General features: G+C 42.3%; 1 protein-coding gene across 4 annotated transcripts in view; it reads right to left on the bottom strand.

The window, feature by feature from the left end:
- ANTXR2 (ANTXR cell adhesion molecule 2) overlaps positions 1–23,824 on the bottom strand; it is a 195,318-nt gene that overhangs the window by 125,256 nt on the left and 46,238 nt on the right. For all 4 annotated transcript variants that reach the window (XM_045018805.1, XM_045018803.1, XM_045018802.1 and 1 more), the window contains exons 8-9: positions 2,274–2,334; positions 389–484 (exon numbers count right to left, since the gene is read on the bottom strand). In XM_045018805.1, the coding sequence (XP_044874740.1) occupies positions 389–484; positions 2,274–2,334 (157 nt within the window). The remainder of the gene's footprint in view (positions 1–388; positions 485–2,273; positions 2,335–23,824) is intronic.

The following is a 23,824-nucleotide window of genomic DNA, read 5'->3' on the forward strand; positions in this document are numbered from 1 at the left end:
GCCAAGAAAGGATTGCCAATCAATGCAAGTTGTGGTGATGTTTTCTCCTATGTTTGACCTGCCCATTAGGAGCTAGACTGACACCACCAACTCATTTCCTACAGGCTGCTGGACGGCCAGACATTAACAACAGCCTGTGGCTAATACCAACCTGGACTGGATTCAAGTCACTGACAAGAGGCAAAAACACTTATATCCCATTACCAGTCCTCTGAGCCATCCCAGTTCCCGCCTTTATTATTTCACTTCATCCCTCCTCCCTTTCGATTTGCATAAAATAGAGAAGCGACAGAGAAAATTCACAGCAGTAAAAATAAATGTCTATGGCAGACACTTGTGGCGATTTATCCTGGATTCATTGCAGTTTACCTTAGACTTTGATACTTACTAATGGTTGTGCCATTTATCTGGTAGGTGCAAATAACACTCTCTTGTCTTCTGCCCAGTGTGAAGCCACTGCCTCTGAGGACAACATGAAACTCCTCTGAAAATGCAAAATTATCAGCCTTTAGCGGGTGTGGCAGGAGCCAGGTTTATACCAGTCGAGTCTCAAGTCATCTAGCTACAAAACAGGCAGTAACACCGCAAACCTACTCATGCCACCTTGCTACAGTGCCCCAATGTGCCTCACATTTCACCTAGAGAGAGCCATCTGCAGTGAGAGAGTAGTTTTGTTTCTATGCGTAAAGGTCTTTGAAATGCATATGCCCAACTAGCAAGTAAGGTGAGGCCATATCCTTCTGCTCTGCAATGGAAAGGTCAACTCCATGGGTCTCAGCCCCACAAACGAGATATTATGTAAAGCACAGCAAGCCTACAGGCTCTTATTAAGCTACTGCAATAGATGGTAGATGGGTCTGATACAAAACTCTTTGGAGTCAGTGGAAAGACTCCTGTTGACTACAGTGCACTTTGCATCAGGCCCTTTGAGAGCATCAGATATTGGCTGGCTTGAATTTGTTCTGAAAACTGGATGGTGATCGTGACGTTCTCTTTGAGTGACTAAAGAGTCTTTATTTATTTAAACCATTGCTCTGAATCCAGTAACTTTTGTAATCTTTTTTTTTTTTACAAAACAACAAAATAAAAAGATTTTGCAATAACCTCATTTTGCATGAATGCAAAGCATGTGTGGATTGTGAAATCAGAAAGAGGCAAAGAAAAAAAAATTCAGAATGGGTCAAACTCAGGGGAAATCAACACTTGCACGGCCTTTCAAGTCTGGGCTGCAATTTTGTGTAATTCTTCTCTAGCATTTTAACATATATTTCTTCTAGTAATACATCATAATGGTCCCTTCTGACCTTAAAGTCTATGACTCTAAATCAGCAAATCGCTGTTTTCAGAATCATATGGAAAAAAGTTGAAAGTCCATGTCCATGGCATGGTAAAAATTATTATGAATGTATGTGATTACACTTATCAGGACTTTAAAAATCAAAATGATCATAGCAGCTGTACATGGAGTTACATGTGAATATATCATTACCCTGAATGCAAGAGCAACAGTATAGCTTCCATGACAGATTCTGCTAGTCCCTTAGTGAAGGAAACTGATTTACTGTAATTCTGATTTCGTTTGACTAATTTCAAGGTTTCACAGAATTTATAAGCCCATCTCTAATTCAACTTCATTCACCATACATAGTGAATATCAGATAAACAAATAGTTTTGTGACTATTTTTAACTTCTGAAAAAATAACTCCCTCATTGGACAGTTACAGTATTTGTTTACTGTAACATATTTCTGTGACTTGAAATGTAACGTGATCCATTTCATTTATGGAAAACTGTGTATACCTTTAAGGTGGAAAGTTGGGTAGTAAAATGCATGGCTTTGAGACCAGCATGGTGGTTCAGAGAACGTGCAATGTATTGCCACATGAGTTTCTGGACTATGACTACAGTGTGTTTGTACAGAGTCTAGTCCATGACTAGACTCCTAGATACTATCTCAGTACAAATAACTACTGATAATGGTAACAACAACAGTGCTCAGTTTGTCATTCACTGGACAATATGGAGTTGCCAGACACCGGATTGAGAGTGGGAGCTGTCTGTCCATCCCTCAAAATTTTTCCACTGCATTTATTCTAGGCTGCAAGAGGAGGAGTTAGAGAACAACCCTCCAAACGGGGAGGGAGAAGGAAGAACCCAATCTTTCCTTAATTCCTTTTCTGTCTAGTGGAGTTTTAGCTACACATTTTACACAAAGCGGACAACAGCACTATCATAATTATTTGTATATTATTTTCCATTTCTAATAACTTACCTCCCACGCAGACACTTGATGGTTCCAAATATAAAATCTCTGTGCATGACTGCTTCAGTATCTATTGGGGAGAGGAGAGAATATCAAAATACGAATCAGCTTTCTAAAGACAACATCAGAAACTGAGATCACACCAACCAGTGAGACCAGAATGAACAATGCACATGTTTTTCACAAATGCAATGGGACAGAGTGCTGGGAATCAGCAACTCAGCCAGCACTCTGGTCACTGTTTAAACCAATTAGGCCACAGGGAGGGCCTGATTAAGGAGAGGCGTTCCTGATTACCGTATCAGATCGTGATTGGGTAGCTAATGAGCTAACTGGCCCATTAACAAGGAGACTGGGTCAAAGAGCACAGGAAGAAAGTGCAGTGGGGGAAGAAGCAGACGAGAGAAAAAGTCTGACAGGCCCAGAGAAAAGGGAGTTCACTGGGAAGAGAGGCCTTTTCTTCCCCAACCTTTGGGGATGGGAGCAGTGGGTCCCCTGTCACATGCATATATTTTTTAAAATGTACAGATTTCACATGCGTCTGCACTGTGAGAACACAATGGATGTTTCTACAATAAAAATAAGGACCTGATCTTGCAAATTCTTACACACCTGTTTATTCTGTTCTGTTTCCTAAGCATTGTACCACAGGGACTAATATGTTAACTTTGGACTCTATTCAGAACAAATATTAATGTCTGGTTATGGCCTTGGAATTTCTGTGTAGCTTCCTAAATTTATTTCCCATGGACCCTAATCCTAATGTACAATCCAAAAGTGCATGATCCAAAGCCCAGTGAAATCAATGGGATTCTTTCAATGGGCTTTGAGTCAGTGTCAAAGCACATATACCAAGTTTTGGCATTAGTCCCCATGTAACGCAGAACAGGAATGCCCAGCGATCTCAAGTGTACTGGATTTGATGGGACATTTTGCATTTCAGCTGAATCAGGCAGCCTTTTCTGCTACACCAGCAGATCAACCAATGCTCACCCAAAGATGAGGGAGAGAATGATTCCCCTACAGAATGCTCTTAAACCTAGGGGAAGGTGCACTCAGCTGGCAGCCAGAAGACCACAGTTTCTGATCTCACCTCTACTGACTGCTCTTTGATATTTCTGTGCATCTCAGAGTCCTTTTCATTAACTAATGCTTTGTGTGTGACTCACTTCTAGGATAAGGACCATTCCCCATTTTACAAATAAGTTGACTGACCAGGCTAAACAAGATCATTAAACCAGAGCAAGGACTAGAACCCAGGCTTCTACTATAACAGACCCCAGTCTTACCCAACTGAATCACATGGCATATCTAAAGCAAGTCTGGCTATCCTGTTACAAGGCTGTCTGCAACTACCATGTTAACCATTAGACAACACTCCCCCTGCCAGAGTCAAGCTCAGAACCCAAGATTCCCAATCTCCAGCATTCCACTAATGTCTAGCAAATACTTGTGTGAGATGCTGTCAAAATATTTGTAGCTGGTCCACAAGCGGGTAATTGTTCTCCTTTAACTCAGGTGGTAGAGATCAGTGCTAGCATGTGACGGATACAGGTTCAAACACTACTGATGACCCAGGAACAGCGCTCCTTCCATCATGGAATCTGATTTTCCAGTCTTCTTTTTTAAAATGTTTATTTAATTCATACCATGAAAAAAGCATCCTTAAAGCAGGTTTTATAAAAACCAGGATGTTCTGGCAATTCTGGCATGACATGCAAACAAAACACAGGTATTACGCATGCTGGTCATTGTCACACATTTTGATTCCTTTTGTCACAAACAGGCAGGCTTAAAGGTGGACAGATATGGAAACACAGGTTTTCCTACATGCCCTGAAAGGATGACAAAAAAATCACCCCAGTGAGCATGTTCAAAGAGAACATTCAGCCACATTGAGACAAATTTCAACATTTTTACTCCTTATTTCTGCCTGAGCTCCAAATATCATCATTCAAAGGCTGTGGATCATGAGAGATCAACAGTTCATTTTGCCTGTTTGTGAAAAGGACACACATAACCTTCCTGGCTATTTGCCACACACTGGGTTTTATCTCAGGAAGGACAAACTTTTTTCTCTCTCTCTTTTGGCACATACAAAAACAGCATCGCAACCAACCTTTCTTGACCACGTGGCGAGGGCTTGAAAAGTTCACTTCCCAGTGGTATCAACCACTGTGCTCCCGTGTCAAGGAGCACGAGACACTATTCCAGTATCTCTGGCAGCCACAGATATTTATTTTGCAGGAAATGGTCCTGGAAGTTCTTTACAGTCCAGCCATATAAACCCACTGTTGCCTAGTCTACGTCCATCTACACTTAAAATGCTACAGCAGTGTAGACACTTACTGTAACAACAGGAGGGGCTCTCTCTTTGCTGAAGGTAGTGCACCTCCCTGAGAGGTGAATTCTTCCATCTGCCTACTGCTGTCTCTACAGAGGGCTAGGTCTCACACCCCAGAGAAAGGTAGCTATGCCAACATAACTTTTCAGTGTAGACCAACCCCTACTTCTTATTCCATGAGACAAAGCCCCGGCCAGCTCATGAGCAGGCACCGGGCCCATCCATCCATAGGCAGCCAAAAGATCACAAAAGAGTCCAAGGTATTGAGTCTTTGACCCTATGTTTAACTGAATCATAAACCTAGCTCTGATGTGGGTCCAACTTTAAAGGGGAGGTTTTGTGACAGCATACAGCAAGCCTGCCAAGTCACGCGGATTTGGTAATATCTTTTATTGGACCACCTTCTGTTGGTGAGAGAGAGACGAGTTTATACAAAGCTCTTCTTGACCTGAACAAGTCTATCTAATATGCTGGGACCAATACCACTACATTGCATGAGTCAGGTGGATGTCATTCAGATACAGTCTCCTCAACACCCAATTTTTTTTTTTGACCACTCAATGGCAGATTAAGTGGAAACAGCAAGAGTAAGTCGGTCAGAAGCACAAGCTGGTTCTGCCAGGCTAAGCAGGATTACAGTCATGGAAGGGGAGCAGCATATCGAGCCTCCAACGTGTTCATATGTTGCAAGGAATAAACCTATACTCTTGGCCCTCGTTACTACAGTATCTAAGCACCTCACAACAGCCCTGTGAGGTAGGGAGGTACCATCCCCAGGTACCAGAGACGCAACGGGGGCACAAGGTAGATTAAATAACCTGCCCAAGTTCTGCCTGACGAGGGATTGAACCCAGCCATCCTGAATCCTAGTCTGGTGCCATCTTCACTCAGCCATACTATGTAGTAATTTTCTCAGTGTGTAGCCAGTTAATCTCATCCTCTTAAATCCAATATACATTTTAATTGGGTTTCACAGTTGTGTAACAGTACATTTGGCAAGGAAGACCTCCAGTTTTGTTCAATGATTAATATTCATTACAGCAGCCAAAAAGCTGCTCTAGCTTACGCCAGCTGCCAAGGGTCCTAAGAGACCTGTTACAACAGCCAAGGATTGTCAGAGCACACCAAAGCCCCAGCCACACCCACTAAACTGGCTGCAGGCAGGCAGAGTGACGCAGGAAATGCAACGTTGGCTCTACACCATCAGAAGAGTCTCATCACTGGTGATCCTTCTATGCTGGCTGCCCTGGCTTTCACGCTTTGCAATGGTGATGCAGTGTAAAGTGACTGTTGCGCAGGGAAGAATCTGGGTCTCTTTTTTTCTTCTTCCAATACAGAGCCATCAAATTAAAAACATATTTGGTCCCACAATAGCAGCAGCAAGCGTGTGAACGCTTCCAACACCATTCATCTCCATTCTGCCTCCTACTAACTCTGCTCACCTCACCCAGGTGTCGACTTGAAAAGATGGAGACCATTTAAATGGGAATATTATTAAGTATGGGCATTTTTCCCATTTTCCTTTTTAAAAATGTGAGGAAATTAAATAGAGCATGGTATTCCTTCAGTTACAAATTCACAATAAAAGCACTGTTTTTTCTAATAAGGCCTCTCATGAGTAGGCCTATTTACCGTAAGTCAATTGGACTATTCAGCCGCTTAAAGTTAAACACATGTGTAACTGTTTGCAGGATTGGGGCCTTCGCTACTACAGGTGGGACCTTCGAAAGTGCTCAGCATTGGCCTAACTCTGCTCTCAGAAGAGTGAATGGGATCGTTACCAGAAACTTCAGTGGGAGAAGAGTTAGGCCAACACATAAGAACTACTGGGTCAGACCAAACGTCCATCAAGCCCAGTATCCTGTCTTCAGACAATGGCCAATGCCAGGTGCCCCAGAGGGAATGAACAGAACAGGTAAACACATTGCACTTTTGAAAATCCCAGCCTATAGCAATTTGTCAAGATTCTGTTTGTGTGCTTATGTGTGTGGCATCTTTAAGGTGGAATAATTCCCTCTCTCACGTCTCCTTTTCCTCCCTTTATGTTTTGTTTTTATTACTCCACCCTGCTTGTTGGTGGTTTCTATTGCTGCATCTCCAGATCCAGTACCGAGCAGGAACAATTACAACATATTTGCATGTGCCAATTTCCCTTTTTTCTTACAACCGAAAAGCACAAAAGCAGATCTGGATAAGATACAGCTTAGAGAGATTTATTAGATCTGAGGCACAAAAAATGAATGTAAATAAAGAGTTCAGGCTATATTCATCCTCTTGGCACCAGTTATTTCACAATTCCAACAGTAGATGTCCTGCTGGGACAATCTGACTCCAAGTGTGAAAAGATTTTTTTTTTAAATACTGTCATTAAAAATAAACAGTTGCCTTGACACAAAATTTCCATAACTTAAACTATTCTTTTCTTTCACTTGGCTTGAGAAAGCCCCAATTCTTCCACGAGAGCTTCAAAAGTTCTTGGCAAAGACCAGGGCCTGGGTGTGCATGATTCCTCAATTGTATTTCTTAACTCTCGATATGAAGGTCAAGTGGTTTCCGAAAGAATAAAACCTGCCTGGCTTGCTTTGACTTGCAGTGTAAAGGTCCTTAACCTTGCTGTCTCTATGACATTCAAACGAGGCTGCGCCCAACCTTCAAAAATCTTCAGTCCCTAATGGCCTATACTGAAAAAAGTAACAGCATTACAGAAATCTACCGTATCATCCCTGAAATTCCTTCTGTGGAGCAACAATCACTTCACAGGAGCAGAATTACAAAAAAAAAACCACCCTGTAATCATTTGATATTAGAAACATATGGGACCTCACTGGAAACAGATCCATCAGCCTATTGTCTTTCCTCAAAAATAAGTTTTCCCTTCCTGCTCAATTCTCCCATGTGACCAGAAATCTGGACATTCCTTCACAGCAATACTTACACACAGGGCCAGATTCTCCATCTCCCACAGAGTGGAAGTCAGAAGTATCATCCAGGTAATGGGGCAAATCCCGCTAGTCATACCCAGGAACATGAGCAGTGCCATTGTCTTCATTGGGCTGCTCAACTAACAATAAGGCAACTGGACCGAGCCATCATAATGGAAAAAAGAAAATGTCTTCAAAGATAGGCAAGCTACATTAATCCTGTCACACTCGGGAGAGAGAGATTTTTGCACCTTAAAAGGATGTACGGGAATGTCTTATCCTTTCTTTTCCCCTTTCTCTCTCCGGCCCCCCACTCTTTTTTTCTGGTTAACTCTGTTCTTCTTCCTTCTGCAATGTTATTTCATAGAAGTCAACAAAGCGCACCTACATTTCACTAAAATGCGCATCCCTTTCCTTTTTTTAAAAAAAAAAATATCTAAATACTGTCAAACTCTTTGATCCAAACTATGTTTGCTCCTTTGTCTCCTTGGTGCCCCATCCATTGTTAGGTATGCACTGGGGACCTGAGTCAAACCCCAATTACTGCCATTGATTTCAATGGGCTTTGCCTCAGCCCCTTAAGAAATACATCCTCCCCCACATGCCAGGCTGCAGAGCTCCCTGCAGGGCTCTCATTGAAGGCCAGAACCTGTAGTAGCCCCCCGCCATATGGGATATCAATGGACAGAGGATCTGCTAGCAGCAGACCCACTGACAGAGCTCCCACACCTTTACTGGCCCTCACTTGTCCCACATCTAAACACTCCTGCACCTCCCCACACAGGGAACCCCGACACAGGCCTTGAGCAGTTCACCCAAATCCTCCTCCCACTTCCCATAGGGTAGGATTTTCCAAAGCACTCAGCATTGGCCTACTCTACTCCCATTCAAGTCGATGGGAGTTTTACCACAGACTCCACAGGGAGCGGAGTTTGGCCAACACAGAGCGCTTATTGAAACTTCCTCCCACAGCTGAACCATGATGGTTTTGCTCCATCTGAGATTCTCTCAGACCAAGGAGGATGGGCAGGATTTGCCCCATAGTGAATGACTTGAACTGTGTTTTTGCATTTTTGCCCACTGCTCCAATTTACCTGAAAAAATGTAACGTGCAAATGAACCGATCAATAGTTTCATTCCCCTTTTTGAAAAATCTATTCTTAACCACACTTGTTGTGGAAAACTCGGGCACGATATAAAGCGCAATAGGTCGGCAACACTGCGATGCTATTGACAAAAGACAACCCGTAACTTTGAATTCCGTTCTTTCCTGGCTCAGGATGATGAAGCCAAAGGACTTTGTGCTGCAAATTCATTATTTACAAACTCACTGCACACAAGTAAACCTGAAATAATTACTATATAAGGCCATCCTTGAATAGGACTGTGCTTGAATAAGTACTCTGCTGACATACAACAAATTCAAACTGTAAACGTTCTTGATATAGTTGCATGCAGGGGAGAGATTCAAGGAGCTGATGTCATCTTTTCTATTTCCAGAGTTTCATGCCAAATACAGAGCCCTGTTTTCCCCTGAACATAAAGGCCTTGCTTCCAGGGAATTCCCTCACTGCCAGCTGCCCCACAAACACACATTTTCCCACAGCCCAGAATGTAGAATCAAGCAGAGACTGGCTATTCCCTTTAACCACATTCCCTCCAGCCCTGTCCCCACTCGTGGAACATAGACGTACATGCAGCTCATGTATCCCAGCCTAAATACAGGGGCACAGGCTCCCACTGAAGTGGAGGGGATGGTAGGATGGTAAATATCAGACCTGGAAGCTTATGCCACAAACTTTATACATAAGCTAAAATTTCAGAAAATTAGGGGATTTCCATTCCTCAACAAACTAACTTCTTCGTTTTTTCCTGCACACAAGGGAAAAGAAAATGTTGCATTATGTATCATTTTAAGAAAATAAAAAGAAATGGAGCTAACGAGACCTGTGCCCATCACCATTCTGATCAATCTGGCCCCCATCTCTTTTTAAACTGTAAGTTCTTGAGTGCAGAGATCATGCCACCCTATGCGTGTCCATACAGATTATCGCACGCTAGGGCCTTGATACTGACTGGAGTCTTTGGATGCTGCCTCAATATAAACACCACCACTCGTGGTGACATAACATGCATTCACTAGTCGAGGATAGGAAATACATCGCCAGGTCTGATCAGCTGTCTGATTTTGGAGGACAACAAGACAATTATACTTAAAGGGCCTGATCCTTGAGTCACACCATTCTGTAAATGTGAAGGGGTTTAAAGCTGAGGGTAAATGTAGTTTACACCCACTTTAAGCAGCCTTGGGGATTAACTACAAGCTAGGGTGTGTGATATGCTCTAAAAGGGTGTGATTTCGAAAGCAAGCTAACATATTGTGCATTAACTGGTCTGTGTAAACCCTGCTGGTGTGCTTTAACATAGTGCTGTTTGCAACAGCAGGAAGGAACCTTTAGCGCACATCAGCAGGATCTGCACGGACCAATTAACGTGCTACATGTTAGTGCACTTTAGAAATCATGCCGTTAGTTATAATGAGAATTGGGTCCTCCATGAAAATTGTCAGGGCTTTAATAATTCACTCGCCAATTCACCAGCCGTGAGTAATAAACGTGCCATGTCAAGTGGGCAGTCTAAACCATCTACTTCTGCAGAATTAAATCTTCATTGTTGAAAACGATGACATTTCTAACCTCGCTGGCTGGAAGATAACCCTCCAGTGCCAGCCAGTGCAGAGAAGGCTTCCTGAATCTGCAAACTATAACAGTGCTTCTGCTGCTCCCCCTCCCACCTCACAAAAAAAAGAAGCAGAGTGAGATTAACAAGGATGTGGTCAGTTTCACACTGCTACTTAGAGTTGCAAGTCAGAACAAAGAATCACATCAGTGTCACTCTGCTGCTGTATGAGCAGCAGCACAATCAGCAACAGGAACTATTCATGGGAGAAAAGGACCCAAAACATGGAACAGAGGTTGTGTATCAGAGAACCCTGCCCAGAGACACATCTGGCAGAAGCCAGGAAGCTGGGAGTACACCTCTACCCCGATGTAACGCTGTCCTCGGGAGCCAAAAAAATCTTACCGCGTTATAGGTGAAACCGCATTATATCGAACTTGCTTTAATCCGCCGGAGCGCACAGCCCCGCCCCCCTGGAGCGCTGCTTTACCACGTTATATCTGAATTTGTGATAGAACATAAGAACATAAGAGAGGCCGTACCGGGTCAGACCAAAGGTCCATCTAGCCCAGTATCTGTCTACCGACAGTGGCCAATGCGAGGTGCCCCAGAGGGAGTGAATCTAACAGGCAATGATCAAGTGATCTCTCTCCTGCCATCCATCTCCATCCTCTGACGAACAGAGGCTAGGGACACCATTCTTACCCATTCTGGCTAATAGCCATTTATGGACTTAGCCACCATGAATTTATACAGTCCCCTTTTAAACATTGTTATAGTCCTAGCCTTCACAACCTCCTCAGGTAAGGAGTTCCACAAGTTGACTGTGCGCTGCGTGAAGAAGAACTTCCTTTTATTTGTTTTAAACCTGCTGCCTATTAATTTCATTTGGTGACCCCTAGTTCTTGTATTATGGGAATAAGTAAATAACTTTTCCTTATCCACTTTCTCAACATCACTCATGATTTTATATACCTCTATCATGTCCCCCCTTAGTCTTCTCTTTTCCAAGCTGAAGAGTCCTAGCCTCTTTAATCTTTCCTCGTATGGGACCCTCTCTAAACCCCTAATCATTTTAGTTGCCCTTTTCTGAACCTTTTCTAGTGCTAGAATATCTTTTTTGAGGTGAGGAGACCACATCTGTACACAGTATTCGAGATGTGGGCGTACCATGGATTTATATAAGGGCAATAATATATAATATATCGGGTCACGTTATATCGGGGTAGAGGTGTAGTAAGAACATCCCCTGCCCTTCTCCCAAACACACACAATTTAGTAGGCTCAGCAGGGGAACAGCAAATTCCTTGTCCTTTCCAGCAGCCAGAGGATGCATTTTAAAGACTAGCGTGTTTTAACTGCTATCTTAAAAGCAAACAGCACCAATACATCACGTGTTCACTGTCAAGAGAGACACCGCAGAGATCTGAAGAGACAGTTCAAGGCAACAAAACTGGAACTTTCACGAAGTCGCATATGGCCATTAAGTGAATGGATAATCTACAAATAGTTTTCACAGTCAGAAGTGTTTATTGGTAATAAGCGGCTAATCACTTGTCCACACAGTTTATCAGAATAAAGATATGCAAGCTAACCCATGGGTACGTGAGCACAAATTCATCTTTGCTGTAACTCCACTGACTTAATAACATTACATCAGGACTGAATGATGGGAATTCTCCCATCGGCCTTGCGCTGTCTGCACCGTGGGTTAGGTTGGTTTAGCTGCGTCACTCAGGGATGTGGATTTTTCACATAGTTATACTGACCTAATTTGCTACTGTAGACCGGGCCTCAGTTGTGTTCAGTCCAATTTTGCCTCTCAGCCAGGAGGCTGGGCGTTTAGGCCCTGATCTAGTAAAACACTTAACCACATACTCAACTTTAAGCGTGTAAACAGTGCCACTGACTTCATTGGGAATACGCACTGGTTTAAAGTCAAGCATGTGCTCAGGTGCCTCGCTGCATCAGGGTTTTAAAGTCATATGCCAAGATTAATGTGCACACCCAGTTCTGTCATAGAAGTGCAGGACTTGGGATGTGCTCCCTTCTGGGAAACACTGTCCTTTGTATGGCCACTACATAATTCATCTAATATTATTACAAGCTTGTCTGAGCTGGGTTTACTAACTCGTTAATACATACGCTTTTGGTAATCAGGCTCTTTTGGACTGCGACCAACTTCTTAGTTTTTTCTCTCTCTTTTTAAGCAACTTTTTCTGTTCTGGAAAGTTGATAAGTTGAAAGTTCCACTGTCTGTAGTTTAGCACATCTCGTTCTCAAGTAATTTCAGCTGCAGCCAAGACATAGGAGGGTGTATGTGCAGGAGTGGTTCAGCTCCTTCAGGAATATCTGAAGCTCAGTGCAAGTTCACAACTAGACGTTACTTAAAGCCTCTGGAAAAAAAAGCCCAACGGCTATGTCAGCCCTTGAATTTGGGGGCAATTCCTTTCTATTGAACTAGTTTCCGAATAAGCTGTTTATAAGTACAATAGTTAGACTGGATGTTTGCAGTGTATAGGTCTACACAATTTCTGCTCCAACGCTTCCTGTTCTGCAGCCTCGTGTTTACTTCACTGTACATGTTATAAAACGGCATAGTGGTTAGCCATTCTACTTCATTCATATAGGATTTAATTCAGTTAGAGGCATTGTACAGAAACATGGCCAGTTCTTGACCCGGTGCACTGAATCCATAGAAGCCTAAAGCTGAGTAAATTAAAAACAGTATCATGTTTGGTTAAAAATATTTCAGCTGGGGCGGGAGGGGCGCGGAAAAACACCTACACCAATCACCACATTAGCAGTTGTATAAAAACAGAAGCTCAACTGACAATAAATTATGAAAAGGAAGCCCACGTCTTTAGGAACTCCCCTCCCCGTCACCTCTTTGTGCTACGCTTGCCTCATTTCTGTCTTGTCACACAGTCTTGACACTGCTTGTGCAAACACCTTCTCCTCTGGATCCCCTGTTGTCTGCGACAAGCTGCTACTATCGCATCTCCTCAGTCCAGTGTAAATCACGAATAATTGCACTGACATCAAGGTATATTGGTGTAAGTGATATGAGAACTGAGGCTTCTCTCTTTTCAAATCCTAGCTAAACAACTATTTTCCCCTTTGCTAGTTCCTCTTAATGTTCTCTCCCTCTGCTGCTGTTATACGTGTAACAGAGCAATTATATAGTTTGCAGTAAAGTTGCGAAGTATTTCAGGTACAATTCTTATGAAAGGTGCTACAGAATGTTATTGTACTGCATGGTATTACACACACCCTGCTAAAAATATCTTTTCCTGTCACTGTTTCAACACATTTCACATTCAGGGGCCCTTAAGAAAACAGTACACTAGCAACAACTTGTGATCAACATAACTGTACATTGACAATTAACAAAATATGTTAAGTGTCAATTCATTTCACGGCATCATTTGATTTTGCTTAGCCCAAGTCTGCAGTTCAAAAGTTTTGGCAGCAGCTAGCACCATAAATCATAAATCTCCTGGCATCTGTTCCTCCCATAAAACTACACACTGAGTTCAGGATTCTGGGCAGGTCATCAAGCACAGCTGGATTCTTTTCAGAGCAACCATATCAATTTTCAAGTCTATTTAATGTTATGAAAACAATAAATGGGACGCGCATACAAGAGATTTGTTTCCCTAAATTAAGAGATTAGCGTACCAGAAATTATTGGAGGAATAGCTCGGAGAGATTTTAGTCACACTCAGCACATCAATATTTTGAACAATGTAAGCTTTTCAAGATTCCTGGTGGGTGGATGTTATTCACTACAGATTTATTTCTAATATACACCTCCATTTGTCTTTATTATTACTCATTGGAAAATGGAAGCAGTTCCCCAGGGAGACTGGCCATTACTGTTTTCCCAGGAAGCCAACAGCTTGATAGGCGAAACTGTGTGTACAACAACATAACTAATGCACCTTCAGTACAATTATATTCCTGCTGTACATTCACAATCAATTTTTGAAAGAAAAAAAAATGACCACTTGTTACAAATAACCTAAACAGGCATGTGAAAGTTATGTTGACATTGCAGTAGAATAACTTTCACTAAAGTCATGCCCAGCAATCCGTGTGCAAAAAACATATTTACGGTACTATTAACTCCTGTTCACTGCACTTGCAGCTTCGGGAGCCTGGAGTGCTGCCCACCATGCCCTGATAGCCACTCTTGTGTACGTTCACTGCAAAACATACCCTGCACAATTCTGAGCCCAAACAAAAAAGCACAAGGAATACGGTAAATGCCATTCTACCAATGTACACTATTCCCAAGAGTGACCAATATACGAAAATTCCAACCCACTAAAGCAGAGGTTATGATGTTCTGTAGGAATGCTATGACCACGAACAGCGAGCAAATCACAGCTGAGTATTAGTGGGTCCATACTGAAAGCAGCGCCATGAACCATGACAAAATACAAACCAAACTAAACTATGAGAAGTGCTTGGGTCATGTCCATAGTATGGCATTTGCACAAAAGCCAAGAAATTTAGAATTGAAACTGGACCCCTCTTCCTAGCTTCCCGTCCTGAGCCCACATTGCACAAAGTACAAAATGATGTGTCTGTTGATTGACTCCACGATAACATGTTTCAAGGGACATCGCACAGCCTCGTAACAGAGAAAATATCTATAAAGGAGAGAATAAAACATGGGCGGGGAAGGGGCCAGGATACATGGCTACAACCAAGGCAAAGGTGGCACAAAAGTGAACCTTGGCATTCCGCTGCAAGCACTGGGCGCAGGGCACAAGTCTGAAGGCTGCTTCAAGCTACATCAGCTCCCAACAGACTGAAATGACAGCCAGAGCAGCCTTAGTGCACCTCCTTCCCTCCAACCATGCCCCCTACACTGGCAGCCTAGAGGAGGTTGGCCTCCGAGTCACTGTGTTGATTCTAGAACACTGGAGCATCCCTACTACTTGAGGGTGACCCTCCAATGGCAGGGGGAGGGGTAGCTCAGTGGTTTGAGCATTGGCCTGCTAAACCCAGGGTTGTGAGTTCAATCCTTGAGGGGGCCACTTAGGGATCTGGGGCAAAAATTGGTCCTGCTAGTGAAGGCAGGGGGCTGGACTCAATGACCTTTCAAGGTCCCTTCCAGTTCTAGGAGATTGGTATATCTCCACCTATTACCTTTACATTGATTCAATGACCTGCCTGATTTTTCCAGCAGTGCAGCACAGAGCCGCCACGCTGTCGCAAGAACCTGCCCCGCAATCCAAAAATGTCATGTTTAACAGCTGCAAGTCTCTCTCAGCGTCTCGTCCCATGTTGAAACATCAGGCAAGAGTAAGGCTGTTAAACCCAAATCCTCTGAGCTTCATCCCAACTATACAAAATTAGCGCGGGTTAAATTCATTTCCAGCTACACTGTTTTCCCGCACAGCGTCTGACAAGCCAGACTGGGTTGAGCCAAACTATGTTCGAACCAAGTTTACAAATGTGCTTAATCCAGGTTCTAAAATGGTTCAGCCTCATTCTCACTGACCAGCTGAACTGGGACTATGTCTAACCCAGGTGTCCACGTGGCTTTCACGTGAGTCACAGAATGCCTCACTGGCGGACTTTTTTCAGCTTAGTTGAAATAATATTTTCACCATTATAAGGTGGTGAAAAGAACAGAGAATTAAATCTAAGGGGGAAGAGGTGCAACATCCAGCAATGGGTTAATAGACTAGCCTTTCACCTATGGAGACTTTGGCTCTGAATCCACTGAGCCTTATGGACTACTCACGATGTGTAAAGTTAAGCAAGTGCATACGTCTTCACAGGATCAGGGCCCTAGTGCTGAATTCAGCCCTGGTATAGGCAGGTGCACCTCTAAATTTATCCCTAGAACTCCAAAGGGAAGATAAACGTTTAATTCTAAATTTCTTTGCTTTCTCGACTTTAACGGGAGTTAGACCCTCTCTTGCCATGGCCAAATTTGGCTTCAAAGATAAAAATTCATTGTAGATCATAAGAGTAAATGAGTACAGTGGATTACGTGACTTAATTTACCACGGTCCACCGTACACATTCACACTTCGGACCTGTAAGTGTACGTATGTGCCTTAAGTTTTACAGCAGATCTTGTTTCTGGCCAGGCTGGGCTCTTCCCCACTCCAAACAATTGTTAATCACTTGAAAACAAAAGATCTGACTCCAAAGATCTGACCTGGTTCTTCAGTGTAGCATTTTGCAAAGCCAAGAGCCGAGCGCTTCGAATTTAGCTCTAGTAAAAAATCCTTTTTAAAAATGCATGAGCCAGACAGAGCAGTGCAGCCCGGGCAAGATGAAATTCTGTGAGATAGTCAATGCTCAGATGTCAGCATAATGCTAAAACAAGCCCCGGCATCTCCCATTTTTGCCCAGGCATGTGTCTTTGCCACTTATTACCCACTGTGCAAACATGGTGTGGAAAGCAATCAGGCAACATGGCCACGCTACACTAAATGTTAGACACTCAATCCAAATTAATTTGAAACTTATCAAGGGTATTCATGGTGAAACACCATTTTGACATTGCACTCAAGTGACGCTGTAGAAAAGCAACAGCAAAAGTCACAAACATTGTGGGACCTACTTTTTATCTTCTGCCAAACATCTGTACTCTCCAAGGGCACCAAATACAATTACAGCTATTTCCTGAGGTTACATTAGCGTAGCGTGTAAACCAGGAAGAAGTTTTAAAAGGGGGTGGGGGGAGGAAGGGCTACCATCCCCTCCCCCACCTAAATGAAAAAAATGAAAATACATGGAACATATGGACTGCATAAAACAACCAGTGATGTAATATCATAATATTAGTGAGGTCACTCTAATTATACAGTGTCGAAGCAATGCCTCATTTTGCAATTACTTAGTAAACTAGATACAGATTATGAAACAGCAGGTCATAAGGGATGCATATTTTAACACAATCAGTCTTTCCCCTCAAATTAAAAAAAAACAACCTTGCTTATGAAACATTAATTACAAAGGCCATGACAAATTGTTAGCTTCAATAGCAGAAGGGAACTTAAAAAACATTGTTAAGGAAAGTCTAACCTTAAAAAACAACTCATCACTAAGGAAACGCTAACTATACTTCAGCTGCACTTCTGAAGGCTTCATTTTGTTTAAAGAGTTTACAGTATCCGTTATGTAATGTAACTGAGAACAGTTTAGGGATATCTGACAAGTCAAATCCAAATCATAAGGCACACAATGAGCATACACACAAAAAAAAAAAAAAAAAAACCTGGAACCTTGGCAGTTACGTTGCCGGCTTATCAAGCTCAGTGTTCTAGAGGAGAACATTATATGATTTGTAATATGTCAGAGAATGTCAAATTAAGGGCTGTACAATCCTGAAGGGTAGAGCAGAAAACATTCTATTCCGGGCCATTGAGTCTCTTTAACAACTACATGCAATAATTCCCAAAACTATCTACTCGTCATCTCAATCACACGGAAAATCATAGCACAATGTTAGCGCTAAAGCTTGCACCAAGTGCAGCTAGAGTATTAGGCCATCCATGTGGATTAAGGAGGAGACTGATCTAATAGGAGTAATTTTTTTAATGACAACTTGTTGCTTTTCTTTCTTCACCCTCCCCCTTAAAGTTTAAACATTTAATTGCTCGCTTCCTGGCTTCCCAGTACAGAAACCAAGCATATTTTCCTCCTACAGGAAATGTTCCAATTAGGAAGATTTGTAATTGGTAATCAGCTGTTTCTTTAAGTTGATTTTGCTCTTGAAAAAATGTTGCAGGGCTATGAAACGTGAAGGGTATCCTTAGTGGCATGCACTTCACTGACCTCTTTCGAAACTTGTGCTTTCTAATTTTCTGCAACCAAGGGAGGCAGGAAAAACAGGGCAATTATTTAAATAAATGCTGGAGTCAGGAGGTAGGTGGACAGGTTAGTAAGGGCACCAGCTTTTCACCTGTATTGGGGTGAGATGGCTTTGGTCTCAAGTGACAACTACCTTGAAACAACCTTGTCTCTAATCACTGTGTCTGTACTACAGAACTGAACTGCATATAACTGAACCAGTTGGATTAGAAACCATTTATATACAAATGGTTCAATGCATTCACACTAGCCATACGGATTCAGTTTAACACTACTAGTGTATCCACCAAGGCCATGCTAAACCATTCATTTTCAGCTGAAATGTTCACAGGCTACCCATCCTAAAGATCATAGCACATCCTCCCACATCAGCTGATTCTGGGCAGATCTGGCAACGTGACTGTGGGACAACAGTGGAAATTCACTAATCTACAATTACGTTGTCACCGAAACAGTTCAGATTGAAATGGTTTAGATGAAAACAGTTCTTAGTCCGGCTGAAAGCAAGTCTGGTCAAAATGGTCCTTGGAACTCGTGGGAACACTTTTGTACACGAACGTGAGGTGTTTTACAAGTGCTCTAGGGGTGAGTTGTTCTTGAAATGGCAAATGTCTCCATGGTACACAAGACTTAAGAATTGGGAGCCAGGATACCTGAGTTCTATTTCTATCTCTGCCACTGATGATGTCTATCTTTGAGCACTAACCACACCTCTCTGTGCCTCTGTTTCTCCTCCCATCCTTTGTCTATCTAGACTGTAAAATCTTTGGGACAGGAACTCTCACTGTGAGTTCAATACCGTGCCAATGGGGGCCCCGAGCTTGACTGGCACTTCTAGGTTCTACTGTAATAATAAAAACAACAACTATGGATATGTGTAAGGAAAGAAGTGTTCAAGGCACATATTTAGAGGCATTATATAATTTGGCTACTCAAGCAGTATTTTACACAGCTGTTTTCCTTCAGATCCTCTCACTTATCTATCTTATAATTTAATGGTAAAAATGTATTGTTACACAACCATGTATTGATACAAGATGAGGAAGAGCTTGACTGAAAGAAAAAGCATTAATTAGATATCCTTTTCTGCTATTCAAGTGAATGTGAATTATAGAGGGGGGGTTTTATTGACTGATCGTCGCAGTCAGATCAGGCTTTATCCCCATAATAAATGAGAGTTTTACCGGAAAGAGCTTCTACAATTAAGCCATAAGCTTTTATAGCAGTGCCGGCTAACACCACTTTAGCTAAGGGCTGTCAGCATGTCCATTATGAACTCAGTTTTTCAGAGGATTATAACTTGCCTATAAAATTTTGCTCCAACAAGAAAGTTGGCAAACAAGATCTCTGCCTCAGGGAGCATTCATATGTTTAAAATTATAACAAAGATGCTTTAAATATAGTATTGTGTGTATCTGTATATATGAGCCTTGAAAATTGCAAGGAAATTTTACCAGTCCAGGCAGAAGATCTATTCTTATGCCTTTTTCCATTGTTACTGATTCAAAAACAAAAACTCAACACTAATGTTGTTTGATTCATCCATTAAAAAAAAACCAAAAAAAAAACCACCTACTCCACCTGGGTATGTGGTCCTTAATTTAGTTCTAGGACTCCTGGTTATGCCCCTTTTATCACCCTAAATAATTCCTCTCCAACTCTGGTCTTAAACTATTATGATGCCCCATCTTCTCCAAGTCACCACTTAGTCAAGAAGTGCTCACAGGACCAGATGCTGATAGTGTGGCACATACAGAGTTACCTACTACCCAACACACAGCCCCACTAATTTCAAGGGACCACTGGCCGAGTAAAATCCCACCCAATGAGAGTAAGGGTCTGAGAATCTGGCCCGCATTATTTCACTCTATTAGTAACACTCCCTCCAGCCCCTCCCACCCCCAATCACGGTTGTTGCTCTTTGCTAAACTTCTTCCAATTTGTCAATATCCTTTCAGTAGTGAGGTGTGCACACCTGACGGCGAGACTGAAGGCACAGCTCCGCTAGAGCAGTGTATAGACAGACTATTACCATTCTGGCCCCCGGCATGATGCCGCTCCATGCTAGGTGACGCACTTTGGATTTCATATCTATTTTGTAATCTTAATTTTGCATTTTCAGCCTAATTTTTGTGTTTTCTGAGAAAGCTACAATTTTCTCTTCATGGGAGTGGGTTTCATCCCATGCTAAATGGACCCAGTCCATTTGGAATCTATTCAGTTTTAAAAGATTTGGTTAAAAGTTGTTTATATTCGTAAATAATTTATATGGGTTTGACAATCAAATTGGACTGTTTTTAAAACGGTGTTTTTCTCTCCCTCCTTCCTGTATGAAAGCCCTGAACTTACTCTACAGGGGAAACCGTAAAATTGACTATACACAAAATAATCAATTAAAACAACAGAGACAAATATTTCTCTCTCTAATCTCCTTCAGTTATAATAACCTTAGGTACAACCTATTACAGCAGAAAAATGTTCAGACAGAGGGGTTTTTTTTAAGCTGTTTCCCTGTTAGTGTCTGTTAAGCATCAAGTTCCTGTAGCCTTATCTGATAAGTGTTTGGGGTTGTTTTAAACATGAGAGCATATTTTACTTCCCACATTATGCACTGTCAACTCATAATATGAAAGCTAAGTGATGTCTAATTATAGCTGGTCACATACTTTAATGAAGTTACTAAAGAGAAATCCATATTTTAAAACGAATGTTACTTTTAAAGGCGTACTCTGTTCCAATTCTGCACTCAGAAACAGCCATGCAACTTCCACTCACTGCATCAAAATCCGTGGGAGTTCTGCATGCACATGTGAAGATAGAATCAGGACCCTTTTGTTTATTTTGTTTTTCAGAACCAGGTTTATTCAAGCAATTTAGATCTCAAGACCACATGCTCAACCGTGCGCAGTGTCCGTAATGGAACATCCCACAAACGCAGGCGAAACTCAAAATGTGAACTTTTCTGCAAGCTGGAGAAAAGTCTAGATCAGGTCAGATTGATTTAAGATTTGGAGTGCAGCCTCCCAATCATGTGGACCCTGAGGAACAAGCAGCAGGGAGAGACCCACTCCCATGCAGGCCAAGATGTCCAAGGACTGCTGCCTCCTTCCTTTGAGATCCTTGTCACCTATCCCCACTGGAAGAGCAGTACAGCAATGGGGTGGAGTCTCCAGTCAGTACAACAGCAGCAGGGAAGTTGGTCCTAGCAAAGTGAATTCCGTTTTCAAACCGATATGATTTACAACTGGGTACTGGAATAACAGAGGCTCAACCACGGAGGACATCTCAGTGAGCGCCTGCTCCCCTGCTCACCCCATAAGCCTGAAGAACCGCAACCCTGTGGAGCTCCAACACAAGAGCTTCGTTAGGAAGACTAGGATTTGGGGGGGAGGGAAAGAGATTAAAATGTAGGCCGCATCTGGCTCCCAGCTCTGTGCTTTAATCACTAGAGCCTGCTGCTTCTTCTCAGTAGAATGCTTCCACAACAATGTTCATTTCAGAATCAATTGAAACCATTAAGAAAATAGAGCTAAAGCTGTAAAACTTCCAGATGTGTATAAATAGGGACTGTTTCCAATACAACTTTTTTTAGAACAAGCTTGATTCTTGTGCGACTTCATGAAGAACAGTTATACTTGTGGTTGAGATTTTCGAAGCTGCATCTAAGGGATTTGGATACTCAATTCCTATTCATATTAATGGAAACTGGGCACCAGGATCTCCTAGGCAACTTTGAAAATCTCAGCTTGGGGTTATTTTTTTAAGGACCCGGACTACTCCTCAAGCACATGCTAAAGTCCCATTGAAGTGTTAAGTTAAACGCATCCCGAATCAGGACATGGATCCTCCAATGTACTGGCCAGCTCCTTGAAATGTGCTCACCATCCTTTAACTCCCAACAAAGACCACAGGTGTTCAAGATGGTCAGTGCCTCACAAGAGGTGCTCAGCAGCTTCCGACACTGGTCCCTAGAACATTGATGTGGTTATCACACTCTAAATGGCCATTCCTGAATGGTGCTTTAATAGAGAAGTAATATGTTAATTAAATCCCATCCATTAGAAAAGATTTGAGCTCCTCATATGGTACCAAAATATCACACTGTGAAAGCAACTGTGCGCTCCTAAACTCTTAAATCTCACATTGCCACTGTATTTATTCTGTTTGCTCATGAAGCCATACTTCCACATAATTATCAGCCAAACTAAATCAGTCCACCATTCCTGATAGGGTAACCAACTCGCCTTCAGCATTTTTCTTTTAAGCTACTAGACTTTCTGCGTAGATTTATTTACTCTGACAACTTTGTTCATTTGATATTTTGTAAAGCTGGATATTAACAATGCCAGAAAAGCTTACAGAACTTCATGTGAGTTATCACCGCACAGAAGCATGCATAAATAAAATCAATTGTTCAAATACTCTATATGGGGATATTATTCAAAAGAAATGTGGCACAATACACAGATGGGTAAATCCTTACTGACTTCGTTGGGAATTGGAGCAAGTGAAAACTAAAAAAGAACGTCAGGATTTGGGCTAGAATTTTTCTAAAGTTATGTCTATGTTGCACTGCACACTACTGGTGGCAGAATGGGGAGTATATGTAGCTACACACCACAATGAAAGGCAAGTGGTGGCTACGTGCATCAGTGAAAGGCTGTGGCAGTGAAAGGCCCCAGCAGCTGCCCCCAGCCTTTCCCTTCCCCGCTGCCTCTCTGTCAGAGCCTTTCCCCACTACCGTCCCCACAGTCTTTCCCTGTGGTGGAAAAAGTTAGCCAAAGACCCATTACCAATTGATGGACGTTTCAATCACTGCCCTAGAAATGAGCAAGTGATACTGACAGTGCCCCACTGTCCAGCTTCCACATGGATAACATTTTCCAGGGGGGAAAACGGATGCCAATGGATTTTTCAGATTGCTTCTCAAAGCATTTAAATCCTTCAAGTTGGAGTCACTGGCAGAGGAACTGGCCCTTCAAGTCTTCAAAATAATGACAAACAGGCACTCCCTAGCATTTGCCACGTGGATTTACTATCTCTTAAGGGACATGATGTAAGAGCCTGAACAGATTGATTGCATCTCTTTAGACTGGACAAGGAATCTTGTGAAACAATATATCAGCAAAGAGAAGAAAAAATAGTTTAATCTACACCAGTAACTTCTAGAGAAAAAAACAAATTATTCAATGGAAAAGTTCACGATTTCATAACTTAGTTATAAGTAGTGTCCTTTGTTTAAAAAAAAAAAAGCATGGAGGGGGGGACAGCAGTGGGGTCTGTCTGGGAAGAGAGCTTCATTCATTAGTATATTTAGAGCCTTACATTTGACATTCAGTTTGCACTATTTTCCTTTATGAATAAAAGCTGTATTGACCAACATATGGAGCTTAAACCAGCTTGAGATCACTGCCTATCACGCTGACCAACAGTCGCATTGTTTCCTTCTACTCCTCTGTCTATCTGCATCCATCTGTTGTCTTTTGCCTTATACTCCAATAGCAAACTCAGGGACAGCCTTTTTGTTCTCGGTTTGCACAGCACCCAGCACAGTGCAGTCCTGGTCCATGGCCAGAGCTCCTATGCACCTACCACAACACAAATCATTAACAACAACCACCACCACCATCATCTTTTAAGGCACTGGTGCTCTGACAACTATCCAAACTACCAAGAATTTCCTCTAAAAGCAAACACATAAGTTACGGCCCATACAACTGGAAGATGCCTACTTGACCGAACCAACTCAAATATAGCCTCCCCACTGGCCA

This window comes from Mauremys mutica, chromosome 5, assembly GCF_020497125.1.
Source record: "Mauremys mutica isolate MM-2020 ecotype Southern chromosome 5, ASM2049712v1, whole genome shotgun sequence".
NCBI classification, from domain to species: domain Eukaryota; kingdom Metazoa; phylum Chordata; order Testudines; family Geoemydidae; genus Mauremys; species Mauremys mutica.